The sequence below is a fragment of the Anomaloglossus baeobatrachus genome, chromosome 4 (genome assembly GCF_048569485.1).
Source record: "Anomaloglossus baeobatrachus isolate aAnoBae1 chromosome 4, aAnoBae1.hap1, whole genome shotgun sequence".
In the NCBI taxonomy this organism is placed as follows: Eukaryota; Metazoa; Chordata; class Amphibia; order Anura; family Aromobatidae; genus Anomaloglossus; species Anomaloglossus baeobatrachus.
Window position 1 is genome coordinate 275,268,525 of NC_134356.1, and position 17,275 is coordinate 275,285,799.

A 17,275-nucleotide genomic window follows, 5' to 3' on the forward strand; every position below is an offset into this window, starting at 1 on the left:
TGTTGTGTTTTGTTATTTATTTATTTCATTATTTTTTTTTAAGAATCTACCCGACAGACATTTTGTGAACATATCCCAAAAGCATCATTACTTACGTTGCATGAATGAGAAACAGAATTCAGTTTTCCGAAGTAAAGGATGTCTTGTGCAGATCCTATTTTGTAAGCAGACCATTAAAGGAGTTGTCCGACATTAGCTTACCAAAAATTTTTTAGTTTATCTGTGCTGTATTGTCATATAAAACACCCCTACATTGTTATTTCTTGTTTTCTAACTTTTGTTCCTCTTGAATTATGACTTTATTCTCTGCAGCTCTTTGTTTACATTTAGCTCCAGCAAACTGACCACTTCGTGTGCTAAACCTCCCAGTCACAGCTGGCACCGCCCAGCCGCAGTGTCCAGCCCCGCCCCCTGCCCACCCCGCCCTCTGCCCACCCCCTGCACACACATTCCCTGTCAGTATTCTGCCCCAGCACCTGACCTGATCACTCTAGCAATGGAAATAACAGCCCCACATCGGGCTCTGCACCACACACACACACACACATCGGGCTCTGCGCCCCACACCACATCGGGCTCTGCACCCCCCCACACACACACATCAGGCTCTGCGCCCCACACCACATCAGGCTCTGCAACCCCCACACACACACACACACAGCGCTCTGTACCGACCGACACCCCCCCCCTCACTATCGTTCTGTACCGAACTCTACCCCCATAGGGAACACATGTAGGCTACATTCACATGACCGTTCCGTTTTTGCGGTCCGCAAAAAAACAGTCCATTTTTTTCACGGATGCATCCGTGTGTAATCTGTGTGCCTTCAGTTTTTTTTGCGGACTGCAAAAAACGGAAGCAGCAAGAAAGATAAATAGATGAGTAGATATAGAGATGAATAGATAGATATAGAGACAGAGAGATAGAGGGATGAATGAATGAATGAATAGAGGGAGGGATAGATAGATAGAGAGATGACAGATAGATAGAAATAAAAAAAATAAATAGATGAGAAAGACATATATAATGTCCCACCCCCCTGCATATTCTAAGCTGGCACCCTTTTGTGCCTTTCATGTGGCACTAAAGGGTGCTTAGCCATGTATTTAGCCAAAATATAAATAAATAATTAAAAAAAACGATGTGGGGTCCCCCCTATCTTTTGTATCCAGCTAGGGTAAAGCAGACGGCTGCAGATTGCAGACCACAGCTGGCAGCTTTACCTTGGCTGGTAATCCAAAACAGAGGGCACTCCACACTGTTATTTTAAATTAAATAATTTAAAACAAAAAACATGGAGTCCCCCCCAAATTGGATCACCAGCCAAGGTAAAGCAGACAGCTGTGGTCTGGTATTCTCAGACTAGGGAGGTCCACTGTTATTGGACAGTCCCCAGCCTAAAAATAGCAGGCTACAGCCGCCCCAGAAGTGGCGCATCCATTAGATGTGCCAATCCTGGTGCTTCGCCCCAACTCATCCCGTGCCCTGGTGCGGTGGCAAGCGAGGTAATATATGGGGTTGATGCCAGATGTGTAATGTCACCTGGCATCAAGCCCTGGGGTTAGTGATGTCACGCGTCTATCAGATAGCCAGCATCACCAACCCAGTCAGTAATGAAAAAAAAAAATAGACAACAAAACAAAATTTATTTGAAAAAACACTCCCCAAAACATTTCCTCTTTCACCAATTTATTGAAAAGAAAAACAAATCTGGGTCCGGCGTAATCCAATAAGGGGGTTCCACGATGATCCATACCATAGTCAATGTCCCAATCAATGAAGAACAGAATGTTCCCCATTGTCTGGGAGAGCAGCGCAGTGACCTGAGCTAACATCAATAGGTCAGCCCAGGTTACTGCAGGGGATGACGAGCGCTGCTGTCAGGAGGTTAGATGAGCCGCTGTGACAATCTCCTGCAGTGCTGACGTCAGCGCTGTCACTGACTTCTATGCCCGCCGCGTTCTCAGCAGTTTCGTCCGTGACGTCACCGCTAGTGACGTGAGAATGCAGCGGGCATAGAAGGCAGTGACAGCGCTGAGGTCAGCACTACAGGAGATCGTCACAGCAGGTAATGATCTCATCTAACCCCCTGAGAGCAGCGCTCGTCATCCCCGCGGCTGCCAGTACTGCAGGGTGAGAAGCTGCTGATACTGCAGTGCACTCCTGCAGTATCAGCACTCAGGGGCTGGAGCGACACACAGACCGCACGGGCACTCCTGCTATCCTGAGCAGGGGGTCCGGTGCTGGCGGTGACACCGTGGGCGGGGAGAGTACGGGGTGTGGGGGAATGTGTGGGAGGGTGCAGGGAGGGGGGCGGGGACTCCACGCACTGTAGCCGCCCAGCAGGGCAGCAACATGCTGTTCACAGATTTGCATGTCAACATGGTCCTGCCCATGTTGACATGAAATGACCGGAAGCAGCAAAATCGCGGCAGGAGCGGTTACATGACCACTCTGAGCTGGGGGAGAGGGGCTGACAGCAGGGCAGGTAAGTGCTCACTATCTACTTACCTGCCCCAATGTAGCCCAATAGGGAAATAATAAAAAAAAGTCAAAATAAGCCGGATAACCCCTTTAATATAAATCCGTTTTAGCATTTTCCTTTTACAGTGCTATAATTCTATGTTCTCTTTTAGATTAGTTGAATGTTTTTAATCTTTCTCTATTTCAGGTGTTGGAAACAAATCACAGGGGACGCTTAATACTCTATGATCCGGTGCGGAGACGGACACAGAGCTTACTGGATGACCTCTATATGGCTAATGGACTGGCTCTATCGCCAGACGAAGACTATATTTTAATAGCAGAAACCAGCATCTCCAGAATCTTACGGTAAATTGTTGCTTTTATTTTACATAAAATTTCCTTATGGTGATCAGTCAAGAGATGTTAGAATATTATTTGGTAAAAGTCTTTGAAAGTTGGTCGAGAGCCACATTGTAGAGATGAAGATGTAGTAAAAGCCAATTTAGCAGTAGAAAATAGGAAACAACAATTGGAAATAAAGAATCTTCCCCATAAAGATATCAGAGAGAAAAGTGACCTCCATTCCCAACACAATCCACTATACCAAGACCAATAATACCACATACAAGGGAGAAATACCGCCACTCCGTGACCAGACAACATATTACCACCACATAGTGACTGAATACAGACACATACAAGGGAGAAATAACGCCACACCGTCACCAGACAACATATTACCACCACATAGTGACTGAAGACAGGCACATACAAGGGAGAAATACCGCAACACTAAGTTCAGATTACATATTACCAACACATAGTGACTGAATACAGACACATACAAGGGAGAAATAACGCCACACCGTCACCAGACAACATATTACCACCACATAGTGACTGAAGACAGGCACATACAAGGGAGAAATACCGCAACACTAAGTTCAGATTACATATTACCAACACATACAGTGCTGGCAAAAGGTATTGGCATCCTTGCAATTCTGTCAGAGAATACTCAGTTTCTTCTTGAAAATGATTGCAATCACAAATTCTTTGGTATTATTATCTTCATTTATTTTGCTTGCAATGAAAAAACACAAAGAGAATGAAACAAAAATCAAATCATTAATCATTTCACACAAAACTCCAAAAATGGGCCAGACAAAAGTATTGGAACCCTTAGCCTAATCCTTGGTTGCTCAACCTTTAACCAAAATAACTGTATAACTGGTATCCATCAATGAGTTTCTTACAATGCTCTGCTGGAATTTTAGACCATTCTTCTTTGGCAAACTGCTCCAAGTCCCTGGGATTTGAAGGGTGCCTTCTCCAAACTGCCATTTTGAGATCTCTGCACAGGTGTTCTATGGAATTCAGGACTGGACTCATTGCTGGCCACTTTAGTAGTCTCCAGTGCTTTCTCTCAAACCATTTTCTAGTGCTTTTTGAAGTGTGTTTTCGGTCATTGTCCTGCTGAAAGACCCATGACCTCTGAGGGAGACCCAGCTTTCTCACACTGGGCCATACATTATGCTGCAAAATTTGTTGGTAGTCTTCAGACTTCATAATGCCATGTACACGGTCAAGCAGTTCAGTGCCAGAGGCAGCAAAGCAACCCCAAAACATCAGGGAACCTCCGCCATGTTTGACTGTAGGGACCGTGTTCTTTTCTTTGAATGCCTCTTTTTTTTCCCTGTAAACTCTATGTTGATGGCTTTTCCCAAAAAGCTCTACTTTTGTCTCATCTGACCAGAGAACATTCTTCCAAAACGTTTTAGGCTCTCAGGTAAGTTTTGGCAAACTCCAGCCTGGCTTTTTTATGTCTCGGGGTAAGAAGTGAGGTCTTCCTGGGTATCCTACCATATAGTCCCTTTTCATTCACATGCCGACGGATAGTACGGGTTGACACTGTTGTACCCTCGGACTGCAGGGTAACTTGAACTTGTTTGGATGTTAGTCGAGGTTCTTTATCCACCATCCGCACAATCTTGCGTTGAAATCTCTCGTCAATTTTTCTTTTCCTTCCACATCTAGGGAGGTTAGCCACAGTGCCATGGGCTTTAAACTTCTTGATGACACTGCGCACCGTAGACACAGGAACTTTCAGGTCTTTGGAGATGGACTTGTAGCCTTGAGATTGCTCATGCTTCCTCACAATTTGGATTCTCAAGTCCTCAGACAGTTCTTTGGTCTTCTTTCTTTTCTCCATGCTCAATGTGGTACACACAAGGACACAGGACAGAGGTTGAGTCAACTTTAATCCATGTCAACTGGCTGTAGGTGTGATTTAGTTATTGCCAACACCTGTTAGGTGCCACAGGTAAGTTACAGGTGCTGTTAATTACACAAATTCACAGCATCACATGATTTTTCAAACAGTGCCAATACTTTTGTCCACCCCCTTTTTTATGTTTGGTGTGGAATTATATCCAATTTGGCTTTATGACAATTTTTTTTTTTATTTCATTGAAGACAAATTAAATGAAGATAATAATACCAAAGAATTTGTGATTGCAATCATTTTCAAGAAGAAACTGAGTATTATCTGACAGAATTGCAGGGGTGCCAATACTTTTGGCCAGCACTGTAATGATCAAATAAAACCACATACAAGAGATTAATAGCACCGCACCATAATTAGACCACGTAGTAACTGAATATTACCACATACAAAGGAGAAATACTGCAACACTATGACCAGACTACATTATGACCAATTAATACCACACACAAGAGACAAATACCACCACACCATGACCAGACCACATATTACTACCATATAGGGACATATAATACTACAGTAATGATCATGAATAAAAACTACAGTACTAATAATAATATTATCATCAGTGCCATTTTACACAGGAGCTCTGTATATAGTAGTGTGTGTACGTACATGTAATACACTGTCTTCCCAGAGACATATCTAGCTGAAGTTATTCATCTTCGCTTTTCCTCTTCTTTATCTGACACTGACTGCCATCACTTCTTCCTGCCATGACGTGACTCTACAGAAAATAGCACACAGTTATCTAAAGCTGATCACTTCCAGAGCACATTCCATATTTTTTCACCAGTTTCTACACTACATCAGACTTTTTTCCCCCATGGAAGACAATATCTTCAAAATTAACTTATATTTCATCAGTACTAATGTCCCCTAAATTGCCCCTGAGTAATTATGCCCACTTGCCACCATAAACCAATGATTTTTGTCCCTCATCCTGGCCCTTTTTATTTAGTAATGTCTGGGAAAACAAGTGGAATCAAAAGGGGTGGTTATTTGCTTCCTGCACAAAATATCCCCCCCACACTGCTCCTCTCCAAAATAGCCTTACAAGTGCCCCTTTCCATAATATTCCCCCAGAAATTGCCCTTTCTATATCTCCCCCCACACTACATCTCTGCATAAATTCCCCCCTGCTCCTCATTATACTATGTCGCCTTTCACAATCCCCTTCCTAATTGCTTCATAATTACCCTCATTACCCCATAATGTCCCCTATTGCAATGTCCCAATTTGCTTCATAATTTCCTCCATTGCCCCATAATGTCCCAATCAATTTGCTCCATAATGTTACCATTGCCCCAGAATGTCCCTCATTGACCCATAATGTGCCAATTTGCCTCATGATGTCCCCATTACTCCATAATGCTTCTCATTCCCCTACAATATCCAAATTTACTCTATAATGTCCCAATTTACTCTATAATATCCCCTACTGCCCAACAATGTCCCAATTTGCTTCCTAATGTCCGCCATTCCCCCAAAATGTCCCAATTTGCTCCATAATGTCTCTCATTGCCCCACAATGTCCAAATTTACTTTAGAATGTCCCTCATTGCCCCATAATGTCCCAGTTTGTTTTATAATGCCCCCACTTCCCTATAATTTCCTAATAAGCTTCATAGTGTCCCCCACTCACCCGTAATGTCTCAATTTGTTTTGTAATGTTCCCTACTGCCCTATAATGTCCCAATATGTTTCCTAATGTCCCACACTCAGCCATAATGTCCCTCATTGCCTCATAATGTACCTTGTAAAGTAAAACTGCTCCTCCACCACCACAGGCCTCTCATTTAAAATTATTGTACATGTCCTCTACTGCTTCCCTGGAGCGCTTACCTGTGCATCCTCCTCTTCTCTGCAGTCCCAGCCCCGGTGATGACGGCATGTCATGGCACTGAGAAGCTCTTTTGCCTCAGTCCTATCTAGGCACTGTTCAAATGTATGCGTGCCTGAAAAACACGCATACATTTGAACCTAGGCGGGGTCTCCAGGTCCTTGACACTGCATATGTGCAGGCCTGGACTCTCGCAGTGCAGCGTTAGGACCTTAGGTGAGTCACATGACTGTGATGTTGTAACGGGGTGATGGGGGTGCCTCGGAGATTGTAGTCGTGGCCCCTTTTTCTCTCAGGCTAACCCCTGACTCCGCCGTCACTATTGGGACAGGAGATTGCTTGGTGGGGCAGAGTGTGGTGGTGCAGATAACGCCGTCAGATGTACAAAGACTTTGCAGACGTAGATCGGTTGAACCAGTAGGCATGTTTATTGTACGCATCTTCATAACAGCGGCAATAATCAGATGGTTTCACAACTTCTGCTAGGGAAAACCTTTTCTGGACGTCTCCTCTAGTGGGGATGTGCCCGGCTACTCCACTTCACCTAGGCTCCCACTCCGGCTATCACAGTCTTGACCCACACAATTCCTGCTTCACCTTTGAGGACACGTTCTCTTTCCTTTCCTTCGCTTTTCTGTCCACCCAGCTCCCACACTCTGCCCCTTCTGCTCCTTCTCTCCCGTCCCGGACTCAACTGCCTCTGACTCAAACTTTTTCCTCCACAACACTTTCTCTCCCTCCCCCCTCTGCTGCCGGCTCCTCCTTTCTCCTGCCCTGTTTCTATGGGGACAGCCGTCCCACCGGGCTCTAGGGGGGGAAACTCACTACACAATCAAACAACATTTTTTTATTACTAACATCATTATTAAACACTTTATCTACCCCAGAGTCGGGCATCTTCAGGGGAAACTGCACCTCCTTGTAAGGGGTCCGTCCACCCCTTACATTCCTCCCCTCTTTCTGCCTTAGCCTCCCGGAAAGGCTCGCACCTGCAAAACACAATTTAGCAGCAAGGCAACTTTGGGTAAACCTTTAAAACTTTCTTGAACAGAGACAACCACTGAGCGTCCAAGTTCGGCGCCCGGAGTCCCTCCCTGGGAGCTCCCGGTCTTTGTAGGCAGTGTGCCCGGAGGCTTTCACAGCACTCCCGGTCTTTGCAGGCAGGAGCACAAACAATAAAGTCTTCCTTAACATCACGGAGGGAGTCCTCGCCCAGTCCGGCATCAGGCTCCTTCCGGGCTCGGTAACTTAAACAGGGTTACAACCTATAACACTTCACCGGTTCTTCAACACTACCGGTTCTTAGCACAAAAATGTCCCCTTCTCCGGTCACTGGGATTCACACGGGGTGATAAGCTCGTAGCCATTCGTCCGCTGGGCCTTCACATAATCGGAGAGTGACTGACCTGGCAAGCGGCGCAGCCTCCGGAACGGCTCATAGTTAACCGGTGTCTCCGATTCTTCTGGCTCCGGCTTTGGCCCCTCGGTTCCCGGCGGAGGTGACGGGGTAGCTGGACGGGACGGCTGTGGACTTCCGACGACGACCACCGGGTGTGTCACCATACTTTGACGAATCGCCAATACCGCCGGCGTCTCTTGCAGCTCTTCCTGTAATGGCGCCAGGGACGGTGGAGATGCTGGGGAAGGTGGAGGCGGGCCTTCTTTTCCCGCTCTTGCATACACTCCACCCCCAGTCTCACACATCAAATCGACCCAGCACAGGCGACTCTTCTTTTTTCCTGTACTGCCGTCCTCTTCACATGTTTTCAGCAACATTTTAGGGCCAGCACCTCCCCTCTTTGGACGGCGTACTCTGTACTTCTTTTTCTTCGCCGGCCAGCTCAGGGTTCTTATTTTGGCGCCAATTCTTCGCGCGCGCGCGCTGTACTCGTGAAGACGGCGGCCATCTTACCGCCGTCTTGTGCCTGGTCCAACGCCTTAGGCACCACTTGGTCTGCATCTTCTTGGATCGGGACCCCCTGCAGATAATCCGGATCCTGCCGACTACGCCACATGTAACGGGGTGACGGGGGTGCCTCGGGGATTGTAGTCGTGGCCCCTTTTTCTCTCAGGCTAACCCCCGTCTCCGCCGTCACTATTGGGACAGGAGATTGCTTGGTGGGGCAGAGTGTGGTGGTGCAGATAACGCCGTCAGATGTACAAAGACTTTGCAGACGTAGATCGGTTGAACCAGTAGGCATGTTTATTGTACGCATCTTCATAACAGCGGCAATAATCAGATGGTTTCACAACTTCTGCTAGGGAAAACCTTTTCTGGACGTCTCCTCTAGTGGGGATGTGCCCGGCTACTCCACTTCACCTAGGCTCCCACTCCGGCTATCACAGTCTTGACCCACACAATTCCTGCTTCACCTTTGAGGACACGTTCTCTTTCCTTTCCTTCGCTTTTCTGTCCACCCAGCTCCCACACTCTGCCCCTTCTGCTCCTTCTCTCCCGTCCCGGACTCAACTGCCTCTGACTCAAACTTTTTCCTCCACAACACTTTCTCTCCCTCCCCCCTCTGCTGCCGACTCCTCCTTTCTCCTGCCCTGTTTCTATGGGGACAGCCGTCCCACCCGGGCTCTAGGGAGGGAAACTCACTACACAATAAAACATTTTTTTATTACTAACATCATTATTAAACACTTTATCTACCCCAGAGTGGGGTATCTTCAGGGGAAACTGCACCTCCTTGTAAGGGGTCCGTCCACCCCTTACAATGTCACCAAAGGTCATTCTGCAACTGCGGAAACTTCACTGATGGTAGTAAACAGCTCCCCACTCTGCCCACCAATAGCCACCGGCCCTGAGAAACAGATGGTCCCGCGGCCATGTACATTCCCGGTGACGAGCCACATGTGAGGAGCAGGCAAGCTGCATATGGCTTGCGATTGATGGGTTGGGGACCCCTGCTTTACATAAAGATAGCCTTGGTTATAAGAAGATTGCCACCACCCTGAATCTGAGCTGCAGCATGGTGGCCAAGACCATAGAGCTGTTTAACAAAACAGGTTCCAACAAGCCTTGCCATGGATGACCAAGGAAGTTGAGTGCACATGCTCAGCATCATATCCAGAGATTATTTTCAAAATAGACTTATGAGAGATGACAGTATTGCTGCAGAGGATAAAGGGGTGAGGGGTCAGCCTGTCTGTGCTTATACCATACGTCTCCAACTGCATCAAATTGGTCTGCATGGCTGTTGTCCCAGAAGGAAGCCTCTTCTAAAGATGATGCACAAGAAAGCCTGCAAACAGTTTGCTGAAGAGACTCGGACTAAGAACATGGATTACTGAAACCACGTCTTGTGGTCTGATGAGACCAAGATAAAGTTATTTGGTTTAGATGGTGTCAAGTATGTGGCATCAACAAGGTGAGGAGTACAAAGACAAGTGTGTACTGCTTACAGTCAAGCATGGTGGTGGGAGTGTCATAGTTTGGGGCTGCATGAGTGCTGCCGGCTGTGGGGAGCTACAGTTCATTGAGGGAACCATGAATGCCAACATGTACTGTGACATACTGAAGCAGACCTTGATCCCCTCCCTTCAAAAACTGGGCCACAATGCAGTTTTCTAACTTAACAACCGCAAACACACCTCAAAGACAATCACTGCCTTTTTAAAGAAACTGAGGGTAAAGGTGGTGGAGTGGCCAAGCATGTCTCCAGACCTAAACCCTATTGGGCATCTGTGGGGCATCCTCAAACGGAAGGATGAAGAGCGCAAGGTCTCTGACATCCACCACCTCCTCTCAACTCTTCCCCCATGAACAAAGGAAAAGCATATCGGGAGAAGAGATGAGAAGATAAACCCTGCAGAAATAAGCTGGTTTAGCAGACATCAGCAGTATATACATTGTTGTATCTTTTGGTGTAGATGAATCAAAAGAAAATCTGCCAAAATGGGCTCAATATACATGTATTACTTATTATGAGCTTCCATGATGACTCAGTCCTATGTACTCTAATGGGATGGCCCACTTATGGCATCTCGCGTTCTCTGGGCACTGCAGGCTGATCAATGGAGGTCCAGTCAGACTACACTATTACATGTTTGGTTGTAAATTATTTAATATAAAATATATGAAAACATTTTTATTGGGACATTTATTTGTCTCTCTCATATAAGTTTCTTTTTTGTTCTGTTTGCATAGTTATTGGTTAGCAGGTAGTAAAGCGGGAGTAAAAGAAGTATTTGTGGATAATTTGCCGGGCTATCCAGATAATATCAGAATATCTACAGTGGGCACATACAGAGTTGGAATATCAACAACACGCTTTCCCGGATTCTTTCCCCCTTTTCTGGATGCCATTGCACCTTATCCTGCACTAAAAAGATTTATTGTCAAGGTATGTGTGTGTGTCTTCTATTCAGATACTGGGTTCTGTCTTAGATCTCAGCTATTACTTATGTATGACAATAATTTGTGCAATTCAACACGGATCACACTATATAAAAGGAGGGGAGACTATGTTAGAGTAACTGTGTTAAACCCTTTACCTTTGGGTGATTTTACGTTTTTCATTTTCGATTTTTGCTCCGCTTCTTTCGCGAGCCCTAACGTTTTTTATTTTTCTGTCAGTTTTGCCACATGAGGGCTTGTTTTTTGCGGGACAAGTTGTACTATTGAAATAAATCATTAGTTTTACCATATACTAGTGTACTGGTAAATGGGAAAAAAAATCCAAGTGCAGTGAAATTGCAAAAAAAGTACAATTACATGATGGTTTTTGGGATATTTTGTTTACAGTGTTCACTATATGGTAAAAATGATGTGTCCATAGGATGCCTTACGTCGGTACGAGTTCGTAGATACCAAACATCTATACTTTTTTACTTTTATCTAATGGCTTAAAAAAATTCAAAAGTTCGTCCACAAAGAATTGCACTTTTTGCGTCTTTTTCTGAAACTCACAGCGTTCTTATTTTTTGGGATCTGGGGCTCAGTGGTGGCTTATTTTTTTGCATCTTCTTGAGATGATGTTTTTAATTATACAATTTTTGTGCAGATTTTTGATCACCTGTTACTGCATTTTAAAAAAAAATTGTGGCAACCAAAAAACGTAACTTTGGCATTTGGAATGTTTTTCTCCTCGCCATGCCATGTACCGATCAGATTAATTGATTCTATATTTTGATAGATTAAGCATTTCTGAACGCGGCGATACCAAATATTATATTTATTTTAACTGTTTTATTTTCAGTGGGGCGACTTTGAATGTTTAGGGGTTTTTTTTCAAATTTTTAAAAAATGTTTTAAATTTTTTTTCTTTATTTTACTAGTCCCCCTAGGGGACTTTATCACTGCACAGTCTGATCGCTTGTGCTTTCTGTTGATCGGAGCTGCACAGCTCTGATCAGCAGAAATGCTTCTTCCCTGCAGGAAATACATCATGATAGCGACAAGGGTCATCACATGACCCGTCGCTACCATGACAACCATCGGCTCCCCGTGATTGTGTAAGGGGTGGGCAGACCCCTTACAATGAGGTACAGTTTTCCCGGAATGTTGATGTTATTTAATAAAAATGTTTTAATGTTATTACACTGTTTTAGTGGGATCCCCTAGTGGCCGGGTGGGACGGCTGTCTCCACAGAAACAGGGCAGAGGAAAGGAGGAGCCAGCAGAAGAAAGGAGAGGGTGAAGAAGAGTTGTGAGGGAAAAGTTAGAGCCAGCAGTTAGTTGAGTCCAGGACGGGAGAGAAGAAGCAGAAGGGGCAGAGTGTGGGAGCTGGGTGAATAGGGAAGCCGGAGAGAAGAGAAGGCATAACCTCAAGTGTGAAGCAGTACTGGTGTGGGTCCGGTCTGTGGGTAGCCGTAGTGGGAGCCAGGTGAAGAGGAGTAGCCGGGCACATCCCCACTGGAGGAGGCGTCAGGAACAGGTTTTCCCCCTAGCAAAAAGCGTGAAGTCACCTGAAGTGTTGTGCTTTTGTGGAGAAAAAGCGCGTAATAAAAATGCCTGCTGGTTCAATTGATCCATGTCTGCAGAGTCTCTGTACAACTGACGACGGCGTCTGCACCACCACACTCTGCCCCACCAAGTCATCTCCTGTCCCCAAAGTGACGGCGGCACCAGGGGTAAGCCTAGCAGAAGGGGCCACGACTACATCCCCCGAGGCACCCCTGGCACCCCGTTACAATTGCGTCATGGGGCCTCCAATGGTGGCGGGGAGCAGCGCTTTCCCCGACGTGGTCATTTAAATCACACTGTCACATTTTAACAGCGCAATCTAAGGGGTTAACAGGTGAGGTTGGATCGCAGATCCACCCACGCCTGTTAGCCCCGCATGTCTGCTGTTCAAATTAGCAGACATGTGCAGTGTTCACCATATCAGCCGGCGGTGATTAACCCGACATGACCAAGGACGTAGCGGTACGTCCTTGGTTGTAAAGGGGTTAAACTAGATCTGTCACCTTACCTGACATGTCTGTTAGTAAATGCCTGTATTCCTGATTAAACAACTTTTCTTTTAACTCTGATTATGCTGCTCCTCTGTGTGTGATTAAAGAATAACAATCCTTTTAATTTTTATTTCAGAAATCAATAGTACACATGAAAATAACTAACTTTGTCATATATCTCATCAGACAAATCTGCTTCTTTCTGTAGCAGAATTGATCAGTCATTATCAAAATTCTCAATTCTGAGGTAAAATCTGTATTCAGTGAAGAGTTTTGACATGTCTCTTTACACACACACGTAGTCCGACAATTAAATTAATGAAAAATATTAATTTATTGCTATTTTAGCGATAAATAGTATAAAACCGCTATAATTATATGAAATATAACTATTTTAATTATTATTTCAATAATTATGTGTTCCTTTTTTTCCCTTTTTTCATTGTTTGACTGTTTATTTAGCAGTGTCTTTATGTTCAAAACGCATCTGTCTAAACGCAATGGAAAAGCATCTAAAAACGCGGTAAATACGCATGCGTATTTACCGCGATTTAGTGGTCAAAAGCAACTTTGGCAAAAGCAATTTGTGCCAGAGGATGCGTTTAGAACTGCAACTAGGACGATGCAAAGTGCAAACACAGCCTTACTGATGAGATTCTGTGACAGGAGGAGCGAGAGGCGGAGGGGGGAGCAGGAGGCAGAGGGGAATGCAAGAGGAGGAGGGGGGATCGAGAGGCAGAGGGGGGAGCGGGATACATAGGGAGGAGAGAGAGGCAGAGGGGGGAGAGAGAGGCAGAGGGGGGAGAGAGAGGCAGAGGGGGGAGAGAGAGGCAGAGGGGGGAGAGAGAGGCAGAGGGAGGAGCGGGAGGCAGAGGGAGGAGCGGGAGGCAGAGGGGAGAGCGAGAGGCAGAGGGGAGAGCGAGAGGCAGAGGGGAGAGCTAGAGGCAGAGGGGAGAGCGAAAGGCAGAGGGGAGAGCGAAAGGCAGAGGGGAGAGCGAAAGGCAGAGGGGAGAGCGAAAGGCAGAGGGAGGAGCGAGAGGCAAAGGGAGGAGCGAGAGGCAGAGGGGAGAGCGAGAGGCAGAGGGGAGAGCGAGAGGCAGAGGGGAGAGCGAGAGGCAGAGGGGAGAGCGAGAGGCAGAGGGGAGAGCAAGAGGCAGAGGGGAGTGCAAGAGGCAGAGGGGAGAGCGAGAGGCAGAGGGGAGAGCAAGAGGCAGAGGGGAGTGGAAGACAGAGGGGATAGCGGGAGGCAGATGGAGGAGCGAGGAGGAATCGAGAGGGAGGAGCGAGAGGCAGAGGGGAGAGCGAGAGGCAAAGGGAGGAGCGAGAGGCAGAGGGAGGAGCGAGAGGCAGAGGGAGGAGCGAGAGGCAGAGGGGAGAGCGAGAGGCAGAGGGGAGAGCGAGAGGCAGAGGGAGGAGCGAGAGGCAGAGGGGAGAGCGAGAGGCAGAGGGGAGAGCGAGAGGCAGAGGGGAGAGCGAGAGGCAGAGGGGAGAGCGAGAGGCAGAGGGGAGAGCGAGAGGCAGAGGGGAGAGCGAGAGGCAGAGGGGAGAGCGAGAGGCAGAGGGGAGAGCGAGAGGCAGAGGGAGGAGCGAGAGGCAGAGGGAGGAGCGAGAGGCAGAGGGGAGAGCGAGAGGCAGAGGGAGGAGCAGGAGGCAGAGGGGAGAGCAGGAGGCAGAGGGGAGTGGATGACAGAGGGGATAGCGGGAGGCAGATGGAGGAGCGAGGAGGAATCGAGAGGGAGGAGCGAGAGGCAGAGCTTCACCCCTCCTTTAATCTAAATAGACTAGTATTTTGTCATAGATTTCCTCAAAGGGTGTGTAAGGACTATCCATTTTTGACAAGCCCCAGTATAGACTATGATCTTGGTATAGTAAATGAAAGTATATACCGTACATTAAGGGGCCGTTCAATATAACTATGTAAAAGACAAAGAAAAGCAGCTGATACTTAAATACTGTTTGTAGAACAGGGCGTTATATTAAATTATGACATCTTAAAGAGATTTTAGTGTAAAGTGTGGACAGTTTCCAGCTATGATCACATGTTGCAGCATTTTTTGCACTGTTTTTTTTATGCAAATTGAAAGCTGCTTTTTAAAGTACCAGCAAAAGCTGAGATTTCAGAAATGCTGCTTTTGTTTGTTTTTTTTAAAAAGCAAGTGCATGAGGGGTCAATACTTTGTGTTTTTACAGGGTTTTTTTCACCATAGAAAGCAATGGAGAAATACAAATAAACACCTCACAACCATGTTTTTTTGTGAAATAAATTAACTTTATTAAACATGTATTGTAAACAAATGACACATAATCTACAGCCAAAAAAAGCCGCAAAACCTGCTTTTTGTAAGCAGCTTCTTTTCTGCCAGGAGATCAAGTTTTGATGCAGGAAATAAAGCAATTTGTGAACATAGCCTAATTGTTATCCCTGCATTGTCACCTCCCTGCAGAATGCCTTTGGTCTGTGCTTAGTTTTATACATCTACTTCTGGTCTCCTAAACTCTGACAGTACTATAGGACTCATGGATGCCGTTTTAGGCCATATGCGCACGTTGCGTTTTTTCATGCGTTTCCACAGCGTTTTGAACTGCAGCGTTTTAATGCAACATTGCATGCATTTTGATTTCCAAGCAAAGTCTATGGAAAATAGGGCTTACTTGTGCGCACAATGCTGTTAAAAACACAGCGTTTTTGGTGTCAAAAATTTGTCAAAAACTCTGCGTTTGAAGAAGCAGCATGTCAATTGTTTTTGCCATTTTGGCAGTGTTTTGCTAACATTGAAGTCAATGAGAATTATCAAAACGCATCCTAAATCAAATTTCTAGCGTTTTTCATGCTTTTTTTGATGCTAAACGCATGCTTTTTTGTCAAAATCAAAACTTACGTCTTTGGCATTATAGTGAGGTCATGACGTTTCCTTTTGCCCTGACATCCAGCCCTACTTTAAAAAAAAGAGTCCAACAATAAAATAATTATATTTTATTAATAAATATGAAATCTCAATAATCTTTTTAATAAAATTAACATTTTTGTGTATGTTTTATAGGAGGGGTTTTTTTTCTTTTTTTTTCCTACTGTTTGAATGGTCAAAGTTTATTTATAAGTGTCTTTGTATTGAAAACGCATCCCATTTTAAGCACTGGAAAAGGATGTAAAACGCGGTAAAAATGCGACAAAAATGCGCGAACAACGCATGCGTATTTCCTGCGTTTTTGTGGGCAAAACCAAATTTGACAATGACAAATTCTACCAGAGGATGCGTTCATTTCTGCAAGGTACTGCACGCAACATGCGCACATAGCCTTCAAGGGCACCTGTCGACTCGTCTTTACATATGGAAGCAGCGGTATGGCTGTAGAAGTGCTTGTGCCCTGGTAAAAATGGCACTTTTTTTGGAGTGCTCCGATGTGCCAGTCATAGGAAATCAGGTATAGAAGCCATATGAACTCAGTCTGAAGTGCATTAGAAGAAGCAGGCCCTAGTGATTTGTATATGGCTTCTATACTGGGTTTCTCATGACTGGTACTTCAGCTCTGTACAGAAATGCTATCATTTTTATTGAGGGTCAAGCACCTATAGAGCCATACTACTACTTTTACATGTAAAAATGTGCCGACAAGTATCCTTTTCAGCATACACACATTATATACATCACATGATCCACACATTGTAGTACTTCAGGGCCATTTTAAATGGTGACAGGTTCTCTATAAAGAAAACATATCGTGTGAAAAAATGCTATTAACCTGCAGATATGGGGTTAATCTGCAGGTTAATAGCATTCTGAACCTGCCCGCCGCTCGCACTGAGAGCCCCGCTGCCGGGAGGAAATTAAATTTTATTCTACCTGACAGTGTTCAGCTTCCAGTCATTGGGGTGGCACCAGTGCAGCTTCAGCCACTGCTCTGTACAAAGTGAGCGGCTGTAACCACATCCCAATGCTGATTGACAACCGGCTCTAATGCTGAGGGAGGTGTCAGTCAGTGCTGGGTGGCGCAGTTACAGCCGCCGCTCACTATACCCTGGGTGGTGACTGAAGTTTCACTGGCGCCACCTCTATGACTGGAAGCTGAACACTGTCGGGAGCTGCATTTCGTCCCGGCAGCAGGGCTCTAAGTGTCAGATACAGAGCACTATTAACCTGCAGATTAATTCCATTTCTACAGATTAATAGCATTTTTCACATGACAGGTTCCCTTTAACTCTGGTATAACAAGTACAGTGAGTCAGTCCTTTGACTCCTAAAGCCAGCTGTCTGGAGATTCTGGCAGACGACAAGCATGT

At 45.6% G+C, this 17,275-nt stretch overlaps 1 protein-coding gene across 1 annotated transcript in view; it reads left to right on the forward strand.

The window, feature by feature from the left end:
* LOC142301456 (adipocyte plasma membrane-associated protein-like) overlaps positions 1-17,275 on the forward strand; it is a 68,526-nt gene that overhangs the window by 36,966 nt on the left and 14,285 nt on the right. The window contains exons 7-8 of the mRNA XM_075342459.1: positions 2,673-2,833; positions 10,748-10,943. Coding sequence (XP_075198574.1) covers positions 2,673-2,833; positions 10,748-10,943 — 357 coding nt within the window. The remainder of the gene's footprint in view (positions 1-2,672; positions 2,834-10,747; positions 10,944-17,275) is intronic.